The following is a 16,128-nucleotide window of genomic DNA, read 5'->3' as shown; positions in this document are numbered from 1 at the left end:
GAAGCAAAGTGTGGAAGCCCACCCCTACCGCCTTCCCTCACGTTGTCTCTTTTAGTGCAATGGTCAGCAGTTTCTCCTAGAAACTGCCCCAGGGTATGGTCTGAAGACATATGTGGCTACCAGCTTGCTGAGGATAAGCAGGTCTGGCTCTTGCCACTGACTGCCAGGAAGCACATGCATGCTGCCTTGGGTTTCCATGACAGAAGAAAGGCGGGATATAGATGTAAGAAATCAATATCCCTGGGGGCTCTGGCTTGCTTTCAGATATTGCTTTCTACTTTTTGCCTGAGATGCTCTTTTATCCCTGGATATTTTATTTCCTTTGCCTTGCGTAAATGACATTTTCCGCTTTGTTCTCTGCCATTTCATATCTCCCAGGGATAACACCTGTTGTCAGGTACCTGTCACGACAAAACCACAGTCTCTTTGTTGCCACCTTCTGTTTTGAGGGATGTCTTTTTATCATTTTGTTGGTGAGAGCCGGTGCTTTTTTTGCAGTGGTACTCACCAGTACACCATACCGGCAAACCACCACCCCCGGAGGCACTCATTCACATGGGGAGATGTAGCATGAGCAAAGCCTGGCCAGGGTCCAGCCACCGCCACCCCCAAGAGCTGGCCGGAGAGCACAAGTCCCGCTCCCTGAGGTGTGTGAGAGTGGGTGGTTCTTCCCCTTCCATGCACTGTGCTCTGCTGCTGTCCATATGTGCCCTGGTTGCCTCACTGGCGAGGCTCACGGTGGGCAGGGCAGGGCCAGCACGGGAGCCACCAGTGAGTACTGGCACATTTTTTTCTAGGAAAAAAAGGCACTGGTGGACGCTGTTGTTCTTCAGCATTAACTTCCCTCCGCAGGATCTTGAGGGGGTCGTTATATCTTTGGATAGTGGCCCTCCAGGGTGCAAAACAGGTGCATGGTGGCATGTGAGCACCCTTGTATGGAACTCATCGCTACATGGAAAAGGTGGTGCCTTGATGAGAAAAAATGCTAGTTGACGGAGAAGCAAGTAGGAGAAGAACTGTAATGGCCATCAGGCTAATAATGTAACATAGTGGTTGATTAGACACAGACCAGTGCTTGCTATCTAAGGAAATGACACAATTCTCTAAAAACATTGACTTTTCAGCAAATAGGGGGTCAAATGACAGATTCAGCAGCTTTCCAAGTCACAAGACATGCTCACAAACAAAAAGCTTCCTGTTAATCAAACTCCAGCCCCTTCATCTTCTGTTTTCTCAGGCAACAGAACAGACAGACCCACGACGAGGGTGTTTAAAAAGGCTGGTAACAACAACCTCTCCCTTGCCACAGCAGTCTCAGTGGACTATGTTTTATTGTGCATGACAGATTTTCATTTCTGAAATGAGTCCTTTGCAGTTATGGGCTTAGTTATGTTTGCATGATTATAGGAAGCAAGCAAGATTCATTTCATGGCCTGTGCGCTGCACAAAGCTCTTTAACCAGCTGTTTTCGTTCTGTTTGCTACTTGATTTACTACACAGTAGCTAAACATGCTACTTTGTTCTCCTGCTGAAATTATTGCAAATAAAATGTGAACACCAGACCTGCACAACTTAGTGACCCACCAAGCAGAGCAGGCCCCACTGGTCATGCATTGTAGCCTGCCAGGTGATCGGTGATTCCTTGCCCCCAACTTCCCAGTCCCTGCCAGGTAGAAGGGTGGAAAAGACAGGGAGCTTACTGAGCCCCTTACATGGCTGATGGACTTTCTTTGGCCTGGTGAGAATGCAGGCCTACAGTCGTTTATTCAGACCTTTCCAATGTCATTCTGCTTGCAGTATTTAAGACAAAAGCTTAGCTGCAAAGATATATTTTTACCAGATGCCAGGCATCACTGTGGAAAATGGAGGGACAATAGTTCTTTTGAATAAAGAGCCATCACAATCCAGTTTGCTTTCACTAGGCCCCAATAGGAAGCCTGATGGAAAAAGCAGGAGCAATTCTTTTGTCTTTCATTTCCATCTTTTACCCGGGAGCAGGGAATACGTGCTGCAGATGTTTGTTTTATTTCCAGCCTGTTGGTAGTTTTAGTACTTCTAGTACTAACTTGTGCTTGTAGTTCTCACTCTTATTGGTCCATTTATTTATTGTAAGTCCTAGCAGTACTTATTAGCGAAGGTCGTTTTAAAGGTAACGTACTCAAGGTTTATTGAAACGTCATGTTAAGGATCTGTGGGTTGGTGCTTGCTTAAATTTAAAATCCAGTGCTATGGAAGAGAGAGAAAACATTCAAGAACATAGACCTCATAAACTTGGAAATGAAGAGTTAAGACATTTGAACTTTGCTGGCAATTATAGTTCTAGGTAATAGCCACAGAGGAATGCTAAATATTTTCTAAAACGGTATGGAAAAAATATGTATAAAAATATTACTATAAAATATAACACAGAGACACAGCAAGGATGAAAATGCTTAAATAATGCTTTTGGGGGGGGAAGGGGCTAGGGTATTTGATGTTCGGCTTCAGATGTACAGTCTTTCATCACCACATTCTTCCATTGTTCATCTTAATGCGAAACAGAAGTTCTCCCAACCAAAGTGTAGCATGGTCTGTAGAAGAGAGTCGGGGGGGAAGTTAGAAGGGCTCTAAGGGCAGAAAAGGAGGGAACAGCTGTCAAGTAATCATATTACTGTCACAGCTGTAGATGGGCTCCCAGTGCCTGACAACGGCAGGGAGAAACCTGATCCGCCACATTTCCTTTCTGACGAAAGGTGAGCACATGCTGATGATCACAGGTGAAGTCCAGGCAGAATCGCTACCCTAAAGAAATAGCTCAGCATCTAATAGAATGATGGGATAGCCCTTAAAGGTGATAGTTCCAGAAATTATTTCAGTAAGAAACTGTGTCTGATTACCAGGGTTATACTCTTGATATATCCACCCACCAGTTTGGTTGGGTACTCACACAAAACCTACACACCCCAAACAAACAACAGCAATCCCCAAACAGTAATAACACTCTTCTTTGTCTATAGCCACATCAAAGATTTGTAGCGGTAGAAAGAAAGAAAATGCATTTCTTGAGTACCTTGCATCAGAGTCTAAAATGTTTACTCAAGAGTAAGACCTGCTGAGTTCATTGAGACTTTCTGCAGCAAATGTTATCATTCATTTATTTACAGAGTGCCATCTATGTACATAGTGCTTTACAAGGAATGTCCAAGGGGATTACAATCTAAAGTAGACATAGAGACACAACAGAGGAAGGCGGGAAACGGGGGAGGGGGAGGCAGAGGAACAATAGGTGGTTGTATCAATCCCATGCATTTTGGTTTAATTCAGCCTTTTCCAGCATAGATCTTGTTGGGCTACAACTCCACAGCCAGTATGGCCAATGATCAGGGGTGGTGGAAATTGTAGTCTACCATCTAGGGTTGAGGAAGGCTTGCTTTAGGCCCCTCCAAACTGGTGTGTTATGTTGTTGCGGGCATGTTCTGCAGCATGTTCTTGACACACCAATAGCACATTTGTGGTTGGATTTATTACACTTTAGTTTGCTCTGCAGTGCTTCCCTAATGCTGCCACATCATGGCTGTCAGGATGATAACAAAAGCAGGACCAAAAAAAAATAATAATTGTGGTATAAAAAGTTGCGGGACGTTCACTGATTGGAAGTGTAGCAGTGTGACCACCCCAAAACTTTTTGCGAGTGAAAACAGTATTTTATTTTATTTACTTTTTTATTCATTAGATTTATATGCTATCCTTCGTCACAAGATCTCAGGGCAGTTCACAGGACCAACCTCAGAATTAAGTATGGGATATTGTGATCACTTCAGTAGCATTCTGACCACCAATAAGAAAGACATCTGGAGGGGCCCTTAGTTACAATAAGTTATAGTCATCAGGATGGTGGTGTGTGAGAGTACAGTATATGCTTAGGAAGATGCTTTCCATATTGTTAACAAAAGCATATACCGTATAGGGGAAATAAATGCCAGTCAATGGAGAACCACCTCTTCCAAGGTGTTTTATTTTGTCATTTTTTATGGTGGTGTTCTAAATCATCTGCTTCAGTAATGCAGATTTTTAATTATTCTTACATTGTGATAGTATGTCAGACAATTGGATCCTGTACAATCAACCATTTTCCCTCCCATTTCTCAAAGCCTAAATTTTAGCATAGGTTTTAATCTGTCGAACTCTCATAATGGACCATCGCTTGACTTCACTCGAAATGAAGCACTTGCTGATTATTTAAAGAGAGAGAGAATGGGGAGAGAAAGATAAAAAAAGGGAGAGGAGGAAAAAGCAACCACATGAAAATCCCATTTAGAGGCAATTCAAATCAACTTTGAACAGTATGAGCTTGGGACCCTAATCATTTGAAAACTGAAGAGCTGTTTGAATTTTCTGAGAAAAGGATTTCATTTAAGTAACTCAGCGCTACATTCCCTTGGCCTTGTAGATTTTTGAGAGTCCTTCATCTTGGAATTGAATGTCATAACTGGACGTGACTCAAAAATGCAGCGCTCTTCACAATCAGCAGCGTACAATTTGGAGAGCATTTCAACTTAAGTTGCGATTGCTCTGCACCATAATGCCGACATTCTCCCCATTAACCCTCAGATTGTTCTTTGGACCAAACAACATGTGACGCTCAGTGACATGATTCTCCCTCCCTCTCCCTTAATACTTTTTGAGGTTTTAACAGGGCGCAGAATAGCAGTATAGGGGAGGGGCGATGAACTGTTTCTTACCTTTAATCCACTCATAATTTCTCCCCTACCCAGCTGCCCTACCTTTGCTTTGGGATGTATGGTATATTTGCATACATATTTGCATACGTTTGTGGGAGTCTGTGTCTTTTCCCTGTGGGTGAAAAAAGCAATTGGTGGAGGAAAGCTTTTCACTTGAAAAAAAAACCCCAAACAAGTGGAGGAATGGTTGGATATCTCTTCCACCACCCTATTGAGTAAGAGCTTTCACTCCATAACTTCATACAAGTCAACCTGCATATCACGGTTTCCCCTGCCCTCCAAATATACTGTTTTCTGTGTCTCGGGACTTCCACCTTCTAAGTGGATTATATTAGCTGTGCCTATCTAAATATCAGCCCTTCTGTCTTCAACAGGACTTCCTTCACATTTTTCCTAAGCAAATGCAGGGTATGTTGATTTAACCCACCCATTCCACCCCACCCTTGCTTTTGGATGCATGACATACTTCCAGGAAAAAGGATGCTTGTGGGACACTAGAGACATACAATCTGTATCCTGCATGTTTCAAAAAACAATTAAAAAGTCTCTGATGTGCAAGAGGCATTTAGCAGAAGCAGAGTCAAAGCACCCCGATGAATGTCTGGCCAGCATTTGGACAGAAACCTATTGAAAAAGAGCTTCATCGGGAATAAGTAGCAAGCCCTCAAATGCCATTTTAAGGGGAAGGAAAATACTTGATTTTGTGTGGAAATGGTTCTTTAGAAATTCCGTTACTTAAGTATATACCTCTTGTGACAAGTCAAGCAAATGTTATCATGTACTTTGGTATATAGAGATAAGAACCATACTTGGTGATGCAATAGTAGTGTGGCTTTTTTCTCTCTCAAGCGACTGCCTTTGGGCCAAAAAAACACTGTGTAAATAAACCAAAGCATAACATAGCAACTTATTTGACCCCTGTTCTAGTGAGGTTGGTGCATAACTATTAGTTCTGTATGGTGAAGACAATACATGCAGAAGCTGGGATGCGAAGAGGCCCTTACATGAGTACAAAGTGTTTTTTTTATGCAACGAAAATGGCAGGTGCTTTCTAATTCTTCCTTGAAGGTTCTGTTTGCATGCATGTGAAGCCATCAGGCACTCGGAGCAAAGATGGAATATTGCCTGCATCTGCACAGTGCTGAAATAAGTAATAGCGTTGTATTCACTTACACATACAAAAGTCTTGCCTATATGGTGCTCTTAATGTTTTTGACATGCAGAAGGACCCCATGTTAGTTTCCACACGAAAGGAACATAAGCAAATTTGACCATTTCTCCCGCATGCAGAGAGCACCTTCTTCCACCTGCACCCTAGTGTTCTGCCATACCACACATGGAAAGAAATTGTTGGATCAGGTGTAAATTATTGTTATTAGGTTTCTGTAGTGTACAGTGTGTGGGTGTGTATGTACACACACGTATATAATATGGTAAATAGAGTCCTTATATCATAGTGGCATTTTTTTATTAATTTCCACATACACAAAAACAAAATCATTACATTAAAAAACCCATAAAATAAAACATTTATAACAACTGTATACACAATCACTATTAAATCCCCATTATGGGATTACTTTAATCCTCCGACTTCCCTCTACTCCTTCCCTTGGTTCCTTTATATTATCTTCATTTATGCATGTCAATAAAATCTTTAACTTTAAATGCCTCCAAATTTAAACATTATCTATGTAATTGAAACATTACACGTGGGTTTTTTTAAAAAAATCCTGCTGATGTATTAACTTGCATAGATTGCTTTTGTAAATATGCAAGAAACATTTCCCATTATTTTTTATATTTGTTGTCATCTTGATTTCTAAGTTTCCCAGGTAATTTAGCCATTTCTGCATATTCCATTGACTTAGTTGGCCAGTCTTCCTTGTTGGGGGCTTCTTTCCAGTGTTGGGCTAGCAATGTCCGAGCAGCCTTTGTTGCATACATGAACAAATTCTTGTATTCTTTAGGCAGATCCATTCCTGTAATACCTAATAAGCAAGCTTCTTGTTTTTAAACAAATGTTTTTTTAACATTTTTTTTCAATTCGTTATATATCATTTCGCCAAATAATTTGATAACCTTACATTGCCACCACATATGATAAAACGTACCTTCTACTTCTTTACATTTCCAACACTTATTTTCCCTTGTTTTATACATTTTTGCCTATTTAACCGTTGTTAAATACCACCTATACATCCTTTTTATATAAAGCCCTTATATCATAAACACTTATGAGCAACAAAACCCCACATGAATAAATAAATCTTCTAGGGTGAACCATGCTAAATAATATTTATTCATTGTCTTGCTCTGATACTCACTTATGTCTATACGTTTTATAATAAAATGTGTGGGTCAACATTATCCTGAACTTCATTGCACCAATAATTTTTAAAAGCTCATCTCCCCCCCCCCAAATAAATTGATTACTAAGTTGCCTTCCTTCTCTGGTCCTAACTGGATTTTACCATTTGAACTGCCTTGTGTTGATTTTCCATTGATCTGTTTCTTTGTCCCTCCGTTATTCTCCTTTCTGCAGGTGGACTTGGGCCTTCTCCGCTTTGTTTCTGCCATTGGGACCCAGGGAGCCATCTCAAAAGAAACGAGGAAAGAATACTTTTTGAAAACATACCGAGTAGATACCAGCTCCAATGGAGAAGACTGGATTTCAGTCAAAGATGGAAATAATAAACCTTTGGTAAGGTTTCATCTTCACAACACCCTGAACCACTTGTAAATTTCTAGAGTGCTTTATTAGTTGCAGTTACAGTGGTACCTTTGATTACGAACACTTCTGGTTATGAATGCTTCAGGTTACGAGCTCTGCTAACCCAGAAGCAGCTGCTCCTGGTTGCGAACTTTGCCCCGGGATGTGAACGGAAATCGCACGGCAGAAGCTCACATGGAGCAGGAGACCCCATTAACGAATGCGCGCCTCAGGATAAGAACGGTTTCAGCTTAAGAATGGACCTCTGGAACGAAATAAGTTCGTAACCAGAGGTATCACTGTATTTATGATGTTGTTGTTGCTGCTTAAACAACATAATCAATGCTTGGAGTCAGACAGTGTTACCCATATTGCTCTTTTTAGTAAGTAATCAAAAACAGAGAGAAACTCTCACACTACGAAAGAGCTGGAATGACAGCATAGTGAAACACCCAAGGTTTCTTCTTGCATTCTAATTTCAGAATTCCCATTTGCTCACAATAGTTTGTCCTTTTTTATCCCTGATACATCACACATGGATAGACATAGGCACATCTTAATCCAGTTAGTAAAAAAGTTCTGTTGCTGTAACATAAAAAACAGGAAAACCCATTGGATATGATTTGGCCAAAGCGAAGCACTTTAAGACCCAATTGACTACATGCATGCCTAACTTTCTCACTGAAGTTGATAGAAGTTGCTGTGTTTTGTCTGGATTGCTGTACCCAATGTTTTTAGACTTTCCCAGTTTTGTTGTTGTTCAGAAATGTCAGTTGTGTTAGACTCTAGCCACTAAAACCCATGCCACAGCAATATTACTTGCCCTTTCCAATAACTACTTGGGCCCACTGTCTAGCCTTCATCACCCATCACTTCAAGTAATGCTGTTTAACATTTAAGAAATGGCTGGCCAACCTTTTTAGGGCACTTTTGTATTTTTGAGAGCAACTGCTGTGGGCACCCCCCTCTCTAGCTGCTTCTCCACCTCCTTCCCTTGAATCAGTTCCCTCCCCACCAAGAGACAGAACAAACGTGTGTGCATACACACTTTGCTGTTCAAAGAAACCTGAGTGAAAATGGGATGCAGTAGAATTAATCAGTGTCTTCAGAAGCACATGGAAGCTGGAAGAGGAAGTAGGAAAAAAAGATTCACTCTTCCTATTTCCTCCTTCAGCTCTATATGCTTTTCAAGAGGGGGGAGATAACTACCCTCACCACAACATACAAAAAAGGCAGGTCGGGGGACTCAGAGACTCTGTGGGTGCTGGGGAAAGGCCTCAAGAGGACACAGGGAATCTGTGCTTCATTGTAGAAACTGAAATGTGGAAACTGCCTCAGCTGCTCGGTTTTAGCAGGGAGAATTAAGTGATGGTTGCTGGTCTCAACAAAGTCATTGTTGTTGTTTAGTCATTTAGTTGTGTCCGACTCTTCATGACCCCATGGACCAGAGCACACCAGGCACTCTTGTCTTCCACTGCCTCCCACAGTTTGGTCACACTCATGTTAGTAGCTTCGAGAACACTGTCCAACCATCTCATCCTCTGTCCTCCCCTTCTCCTTGTGCACTCCATCTTTCCCAACATCAGGGTCTTTTCCAGGGAGTCTTCTCTTCTCACAAGGTGGCCAGAGTATTGGAGCCTCAGCTTCAGGATCTTTCCTTCAAATGAGCACTCAGGGCTGATTTCCTTCAGAATGGATAGGTTTGATCTTCTTGCAGTCCATGGGACTCTCAAGAGTCTCCTCCACCACCATAATTCAAAAGTATCAATTCTTCAGCGATCAGTCTTACTAACCAATTTTACTGCGGGTTTTATATTGTCAGAAATGTGGAAGCAGTTGTAAGACATAGAATGGTGTTAGGGGAGAGGGGAGAAAATAAATGTTAATTGTGCGTTTCACAACTGAAGTAATACACATGCCCATCTAAAGGGGAACCCTCATAAGATCATTAAATCCATGGTCTAAAATTACCTAGCTGCACCAATGGCTTTGACCTAAGGTAGGGTTGTACCCATGACTCCAACACTATTTTCTTTTCTTTTTAAGTTTAGATTTCTTTTTAGAAAGAGAGAGAAAAGAGTTACCAGATACAACATGAGATAGGGCTCATTTAATTTTAATAGCTGTGTAGAACAGAAAAATATATTTCGTTAGGTCTGGCTTCTCACCCATGTATGACAAGGTGTACCTGCCAAAACTTCCTATTTGCATACAACTATTACAAATATAAGTCCATCAACTTAATTTGCATTTGGTTGTCCTAACAAAATAATGCCAAAAATGGGAGTATTCAGGATTAATGGTGCACCTTTGAGATGGAAACGCTAAAAACTGCTAAACTATGGGTTCCCTGTCATCCTGGCAGCTCGCCTATATGTCACCAGTTCAAGGCCATAACTTTCACAAGCAAAGTCTTGGGGGGGGGGGTCAAGGTGTTTGAGTTTAAGGGAATCTGTTCCCAATGAAATCTCAAAACTTTTAAATATTCTGAAAGTTGTAACACCATATATATGTGTATATATATATATGTATATGTATATGTATATACCTTAAAAAAAGAACTCCAGCATTGCACCATTGTGCCAAATGATTATTCTTTACTAGATATGATGTAGGTACCATGACATATTCAGCAAGGCTCATGAGTCAAAGCCCAAAATATCACCCACTGTTGCTATTTGTGCTTATAACATTCCTAAAGGTCTTGTGCCTCTTCTATTCTTCCTTATCAGGCATAACAGATAAGAGCCTAATTGTTTTTTTCCTATTTGTTGTCTCATACTGAAAGGGAGCCAAACTCTACCACAGGCCTTGGCCTAGCTTTCCTGTGCAATTAATATTAATAAGTTAAACAGATGCTTGGTAGTAAATATAGTCAATGTTTGCAAGGCATTCCTGCTGATCTTCTTCCATGGCCATTTCCTCCCCATTAAAAAAAGGAAGAGCATTTCTTAGCAAGACTATAATGAAAGAAACAGATGAGACATAGAAGATGCTACGTGGGCAATATTCAGTGTGTTATGGTCTTAATTGTCCAAAAACAGAAAGGTTTCAATGGGATTTGTTCCATGATAAAGATGGAGAGCAAGAAAAGTCTGCAGGTTGATGACCTGGAGTTTTTTTGATGAGATAGTCAACTTCCTTTGTTATAGTCTGCTCTGAGCCAAGGAAAAAAACAGGAAAATTGGGGGAAGGTGTAAGAAACCACTGTCCATAAAAGGAGAACTGCCTAAGATCAGTAGAGTGGAGTTTTGCATTGTTTAATGAAATGAGGAAATTAGTCACCTTCCTTGAGCTAAGTCTGTGGAGAATTTTTCTTTCCTATGGTATGGCTTTCCCAAATGGCTGCAACAGATGCATTATATATTTATATGGTGGTATTGTTTGTCTAGCTGGATGAGAGTGTCAACGGATAGTAGAATGAACATGTAGTGTTGGCAAACAAATCTAGACCATTTCATGAAAGTTTTTTTAAAAAAATATATATTTCAGACTACTTAAACAATTATGCAAAATGGAATAATCCGTAAGAGAAAATGGTTCCTTTATAACTCGTATAACTTGAAAGCTGCACTATTGGAAGGAAGTATGTGATGCTGAACTCAGTGGCTCCCCTCCAATAAGCATACTTAAGCTCATTGGGTTTAAACAGCCCATATTCAATTATGGCTTTGAATTCCATCTAGGTAAACAGCGAGCCAGAGAAAGTCCTCCTTTACTCCTCTATCCCTTTCAGAATCTGTGAATGCTGCACTTATTGTTGATCAGTCACTTTATGGGCAATGAAGACAAAGTTTTGGACATGTTTAAGAGAAATCACATTTCCTTCTCTCCTTCCGTAGGTCTTCATAGGGAACACCAACCCCACTGATGTTGCTTACAGACCATTTCCCAAGCCAATACTGACTCGTTTTGTTCGCATCAAACCTGCAAGCTGGGAAACCGGGATATCACTAAGATTTGAAGTGTATGGCTGTAAAATTACAGGTAAGGGTTGAGTTTTTGTTTTTTATCTTTTTTAAAAAGAGAGAGAGAGAGAGAGAGCGCGCAGAATTTGGCATTAACTATTTCTGTTTTACAAATATCTGCAGACGTGGATATAAGTATAACCAGGTTGCAATCACTTTTGTACTTAACCTGGAAGTAATCCCCAACGAAGACAGTGGGATTTACTTCTGATGAAACATGCAAAATATTGTGCTGTAAGGGAACAGGCGACCCCTCCTTAACTGCAATACAAATATTTGCAAACATGCTGAAGAAAAATGACCCTAAGAAATAGCATTGTTTATTAGGTGCTCCAGTAGCCAACAAACAACATATAATTTTTAAAAAGTAAAAGTAGTCATAAATGTTTACTAGGTAGCTTATTATTATTATTATTATTATTATTATTATTATTATTATTATTCAGTGGTGTTCTCTAAACTATGGCTAAGCATGAACACACAAGTGTGCAGATACTCACAGGTAAAATCTCACCTGCTTCCCTTGGACTTGTTGGTAAGCCAAGAGCTAACCTTGGCTATAGGTTGTGGTATCTCTGGAGCAAGACAGATCATTCAGGCATATCACTAAGCCAAACCATGGTTAGCTGTGAGTAGAGTAGCAGCAGCAGCAGGACAAGGGAGAGGAGCAAAAGTAGCTGCTACCTTTGCAGTGAGGACCTGCACTCTCATTCACACTTTGGCTTAGTGTCAAATATGAGCCAAGCCTATGTATTTTAGCTAAGAGAAAATGCCAGTTACTGGTACCATGCTATTCTTATTTTAATTATCTGTATGATTTTAATAGATCTCATATATTTATATATTGGTTTTTAAGGATTGTTTCCATCCCCCCATGTTTTTAGCTGTCCCAATTTTACCTGTAAGCTTCCTTGAGTCCCTGTCAGGGGAAAAGGCAGGGCAAAAATAAATATCGGTACATAATAATAAGCAATCTCTTTTTAATTAAATATATATAGATTCCCATGTTTCAACACCATCCTGTGTTTCAAGACAAGCACATTTTTCTGACTTGATTTTTATGATACCAAATGAAACATCATTTATGAGGAAAAACAGAAGGGGAGAGAGAGAGATGGCTAGAGATGGCAAAAATTGATTTAAAACAATCATAATGATATTCTTTATCATTCCTATTATAATGAACAACAGCTATATTAATGGATACATTTAAGAATACTGAAAATGATTCTTTGGTCAAATATAAAGTTCACAATTAGAAGTTACTTTTTCCATTCAGAAATTAGATATATCTCTGGAAAAGAAAAGGCTCTTCATGGGTTTTTGTGGTTTCCTACAGGGAAGAATTTCTTCATGGTATTTTTTCTTCATTTTTCTCTGCATATTTTTTTAAAGGAAGTAAAACTTTGATTGGCCAGAGAATTAAATTACATGCATTTGAGATATTATAAAATGGATAGAATATTCAAAGGACTATCCAGAACGGACCCTGCACTGAAACAGTACATATAGAGTATCTTGTGAAGTACACAGATTTACATATATCCTTCAGGTGTAGTGAGTGGAGTGATAATTTAATAAAATATAGTGAAGAGTCTGATCCATCAAAATCCTAGTTTGTCCATAATACAAGGGCAATAATACTGGTTCATTTACCACTTATAAATCCTGTATGTATATGTATACATTATTATTATTATTATTATTATTATTATTATTATTATTATTATTATTATTATTAAGATTATCCTTGCTCTGGCATGCTGGGTATGGTGTCTGGACTCATCACGGACTCTCAGATTACTGCATCAAATGAATTTGAGCGAAACTGGATCCCAGAAAATGTGCGCCTTATAACGAGCCGTGTTGGGTGGGCACTACCACCACCCACCTCTCACACATACTCAAAGGAATGGCTTCAAATAGACCTCGGTGAAGAGAAGATAGTGCGAGGCATAATTGTCCAGGGAGGCAAACACAGAGAAAACAAAGTCTTCATGAGAAAGTTCAAGATTGGATACAGCAACAATGGATCGGACTGGAAATGGATTATGGATGCCAGCAAGAGGAAGGCCAAGGTGAGGTTATAATCAACATGTGGCAAGGAAGAGTACAGTAATGTGTAGCTCAGTGGTTGAGCACACTTTTTGAATGCGGAAGGTCCCCAGTTCAAACCCTAGCTTCTCCCATTAAAAATTATCAGGTAGTGGTACAAACCCAAGGGTCCAGTCCTAATCCCACTTTCCTAGAATAAGCCCACTGAATTCAACAGAACTAGCTCCTGAGGAGGGATTCAGAGTAAATTGGGATAGCATGAGACTCTCAGGTTCATGGTTTCGAGCCCCACATTCTGCAAAAGATTCCTGAATTGCAGTGAGTCAGACTGGATTATTCTTGCGGTTTCTTCCAACTCTACAGCTCTAGGATTCCATGAAATTAAATTCAGTTCACATTTAAAGGCAGACCTACCTAATTCACACTTCATAAAAACTGAAACACAGCAGTTTCTCAAAAATTGCAGTTTTCTAGATTTTGAAATTAAGGAGAGTCTTTCAAAAAAATGTGCATATTAGACAAAATTGTATGGAAAATGTTATAGTAAATAATAACAATATACACACTCAAAAAACAAATGGTTTTCCAAAGAAAAATATCATCATCATTCTTTATTACGGTCAAAGACCAGCTCTTACCAAAGAAAAATATAGGGATATTGGACAATAAATAGCTGGTTCCGGTGAAAAGGACTTGCTGCTAGATTTGTCAAGCTTAAATGAACTTGAACGTCAGCCACTTGTACACGGACTTGCATGTACAGATTCATCCCATATTTGTAAAGTCAAGAGATTCTATTAAGCTGTCCACTTTTACAGCCAACCACCCTAACTGGATGACTGACCCATGGTCACCCAATGAGCTACATGGCTAAGGGTGGATTTGAAACCTGATCTCCCAGGCCCAGTCCAATACCCTAACCACTACACCACAACAGCTGTTATAAACAGGTGCAGCTATTTTTTTCCCCATTTTACTTGCAAGTGAGTGCAAAGGTGACCCTGTTTTCAAATGGCCTTGATACTGCAAGTGTGAAGAGTAAATGAATCCCAACAATGAGATCTAACCACTTATTTTTGTTTTAAAAAACACATGTTGTTTTGACATATTCTTACAAACCCTTGGGGAAGAAAATAGAGCACCATATGTTTTTGATGTGACATACCTTATGCTGCACAACCTTCTGGTTCTAAATTCAAGGCAGTTGCCATAACTGTCAAAACCAGCAGCCTTTGACAAAAATGAATGCTGGCAAACACATTAAGTCCACTTAGAGTTTTCATTTCTAACAGTAAATAAGCTTCAGAGATTAGCACTTCCTTAAAAAAAAAAAAAGCCCATGTTGTACAACATGCATAATCCTACTAAAATATTCAACACATTTAATAATGTTTCTTTCATGATGGAAAAATGTATTATAAAGGAATTTGATAAATTCCTAGGATTTAGGAGGCTGGTGGATTTTAAAACAGGACCGAGGTGTTTTGAAAACGTTAATCAAGCTTGACTGTATGCAATAGTAACCACTGATTAAAAGCAATAAATTAAAAGCAGCTCTGTTTCTTGAAATGAAACACAGTTCAATCACTGCCCTGTTGGAAGAAGGAAGCATTGTATGCTAGAGTGGGGGGCCAACACATTTTGCAGCACCAAGAAACTGCACTGCACAAATTATTCAATAATTTTCCCACTTTCCTATAGAAGATATTCAGATGAGGCAAGATAACAACAATGCAGTATAAAACAGCAAAAGAAACAAGCATATTGTAACATAATTTTATGCCTGCATAAAAATATAAACAGACCAAATTCTATATACAGTCATACCTCGGGTTACAGCCGCTTCAGGTTGCGCAATGTGCCGAACCTGGAAGTAACGGAATGGGTTACTTCCGGGTTGCGGCGCTCGCACATGCACTAAATCACGATTTGCGCATGTGCAGAAGCACTAAATTGCACCACGCACGTGCGCAGACGCAGCGGCGCAGGTTGCGAACGCACTTCCCGCACGGATCACGTTCGCAACCCCGAGCGTCCGCTGTACAGCATTCAATCAGCCACAAAGCTCCTGTTGCAAAAAGTGGCTCTTAAACAGATCTCCAGAAGACCAGCAAGGATCAAGCCAGACCCCTGGGAGGGCACCAATCTGCAATCTAGAGGGAGGGGGGAGCATCTCTCATAGGAGAGGCAGGCCAAACACCTGACAGTGGCAGACTCAGAACAGAGCCTGCTGATGTTGATTATAATACTTCAGCAGGGAGTATTAGCTAGGGGGGAGGGGGGAGGAGATGAGCCCTGGGATCTCATGTAGCATCACAGAAAACTCTCAGATATTATGTAGCATCTATCTATCTATCTATCTATCTATCTATCTATCTATCTATCTATCTAATCTATCTGAACAGCTGCATGGAAGCAAGAGCATGTCCAGACCTCAGTTTCCCATGATTCTAGTGCATAGCACACAATGAGGGCTAAGAATCAAACCATTAGTTCTAGTAAAAGTCAAGGCACCATGCAGAGCATACACACAACCCAGATTTTGTTTCTATGCGTCTCACAGTCCCTTCCACTTGCTTGTCAGTAGCTTACCCTTTCTTCTTCCAATTCCTTGCCACTGTCGGTACAAATGTCTCAACCATCCCATTTCTGATAATCTGGAACTACCTTA

General features: G+C 40.1%; 1 protein-coding gene across 3 annotated transcripts in view; it reads left to right on the top strand.

The window, feature by feature from the left end:
- The window catches only part of NRP1 (neuropilin 1), a 125,872-nt gene that overhangs the window by 82,206 nt on the left and 27,538 nt on the right, over positions 1-16,128 (top strand). For all 3 annotated transcript variants that reach the window (XM_033165423.1, XM_033165421.1, XM_033165420.1), the window contains exons 7-9: positions 7,267-7,425; positions 11,277-11,421; positions 13,146-13,480. In XM_033165423.1, the coding sequence (XP_033021314.1) occupies positions 7,267-7,425; positions 11,277-11,421; positions 13,146-13,480 (639 nt within the window). The remainder of the gene's footprint in view (positions 1-7,266; positions 7,426-11,276; positions 11,422-13,145; positions 13,481-16,128) is intronic.

This window comes from Lacerta agilis, chromosome 12, assembly GCF_009819535.1.
Source record: "Lacerta agilis isolate rLacAgi1 chromosome 12, rLacAgi1.pri, whole genome shotgun sequence".
In the NCBI taxonomy this organism is placed as follows: Eukaryota; Metazoa; Chordata; class Lepidosauria; order Squamata; family Lacertidae; genus Lacerta; species Lacerta agilis.
The sequence above is the reverse complement of the archived record's forward strand: the minus strand, read 5'-3'. Positions and strand labels throughout refer to the sequence as shown.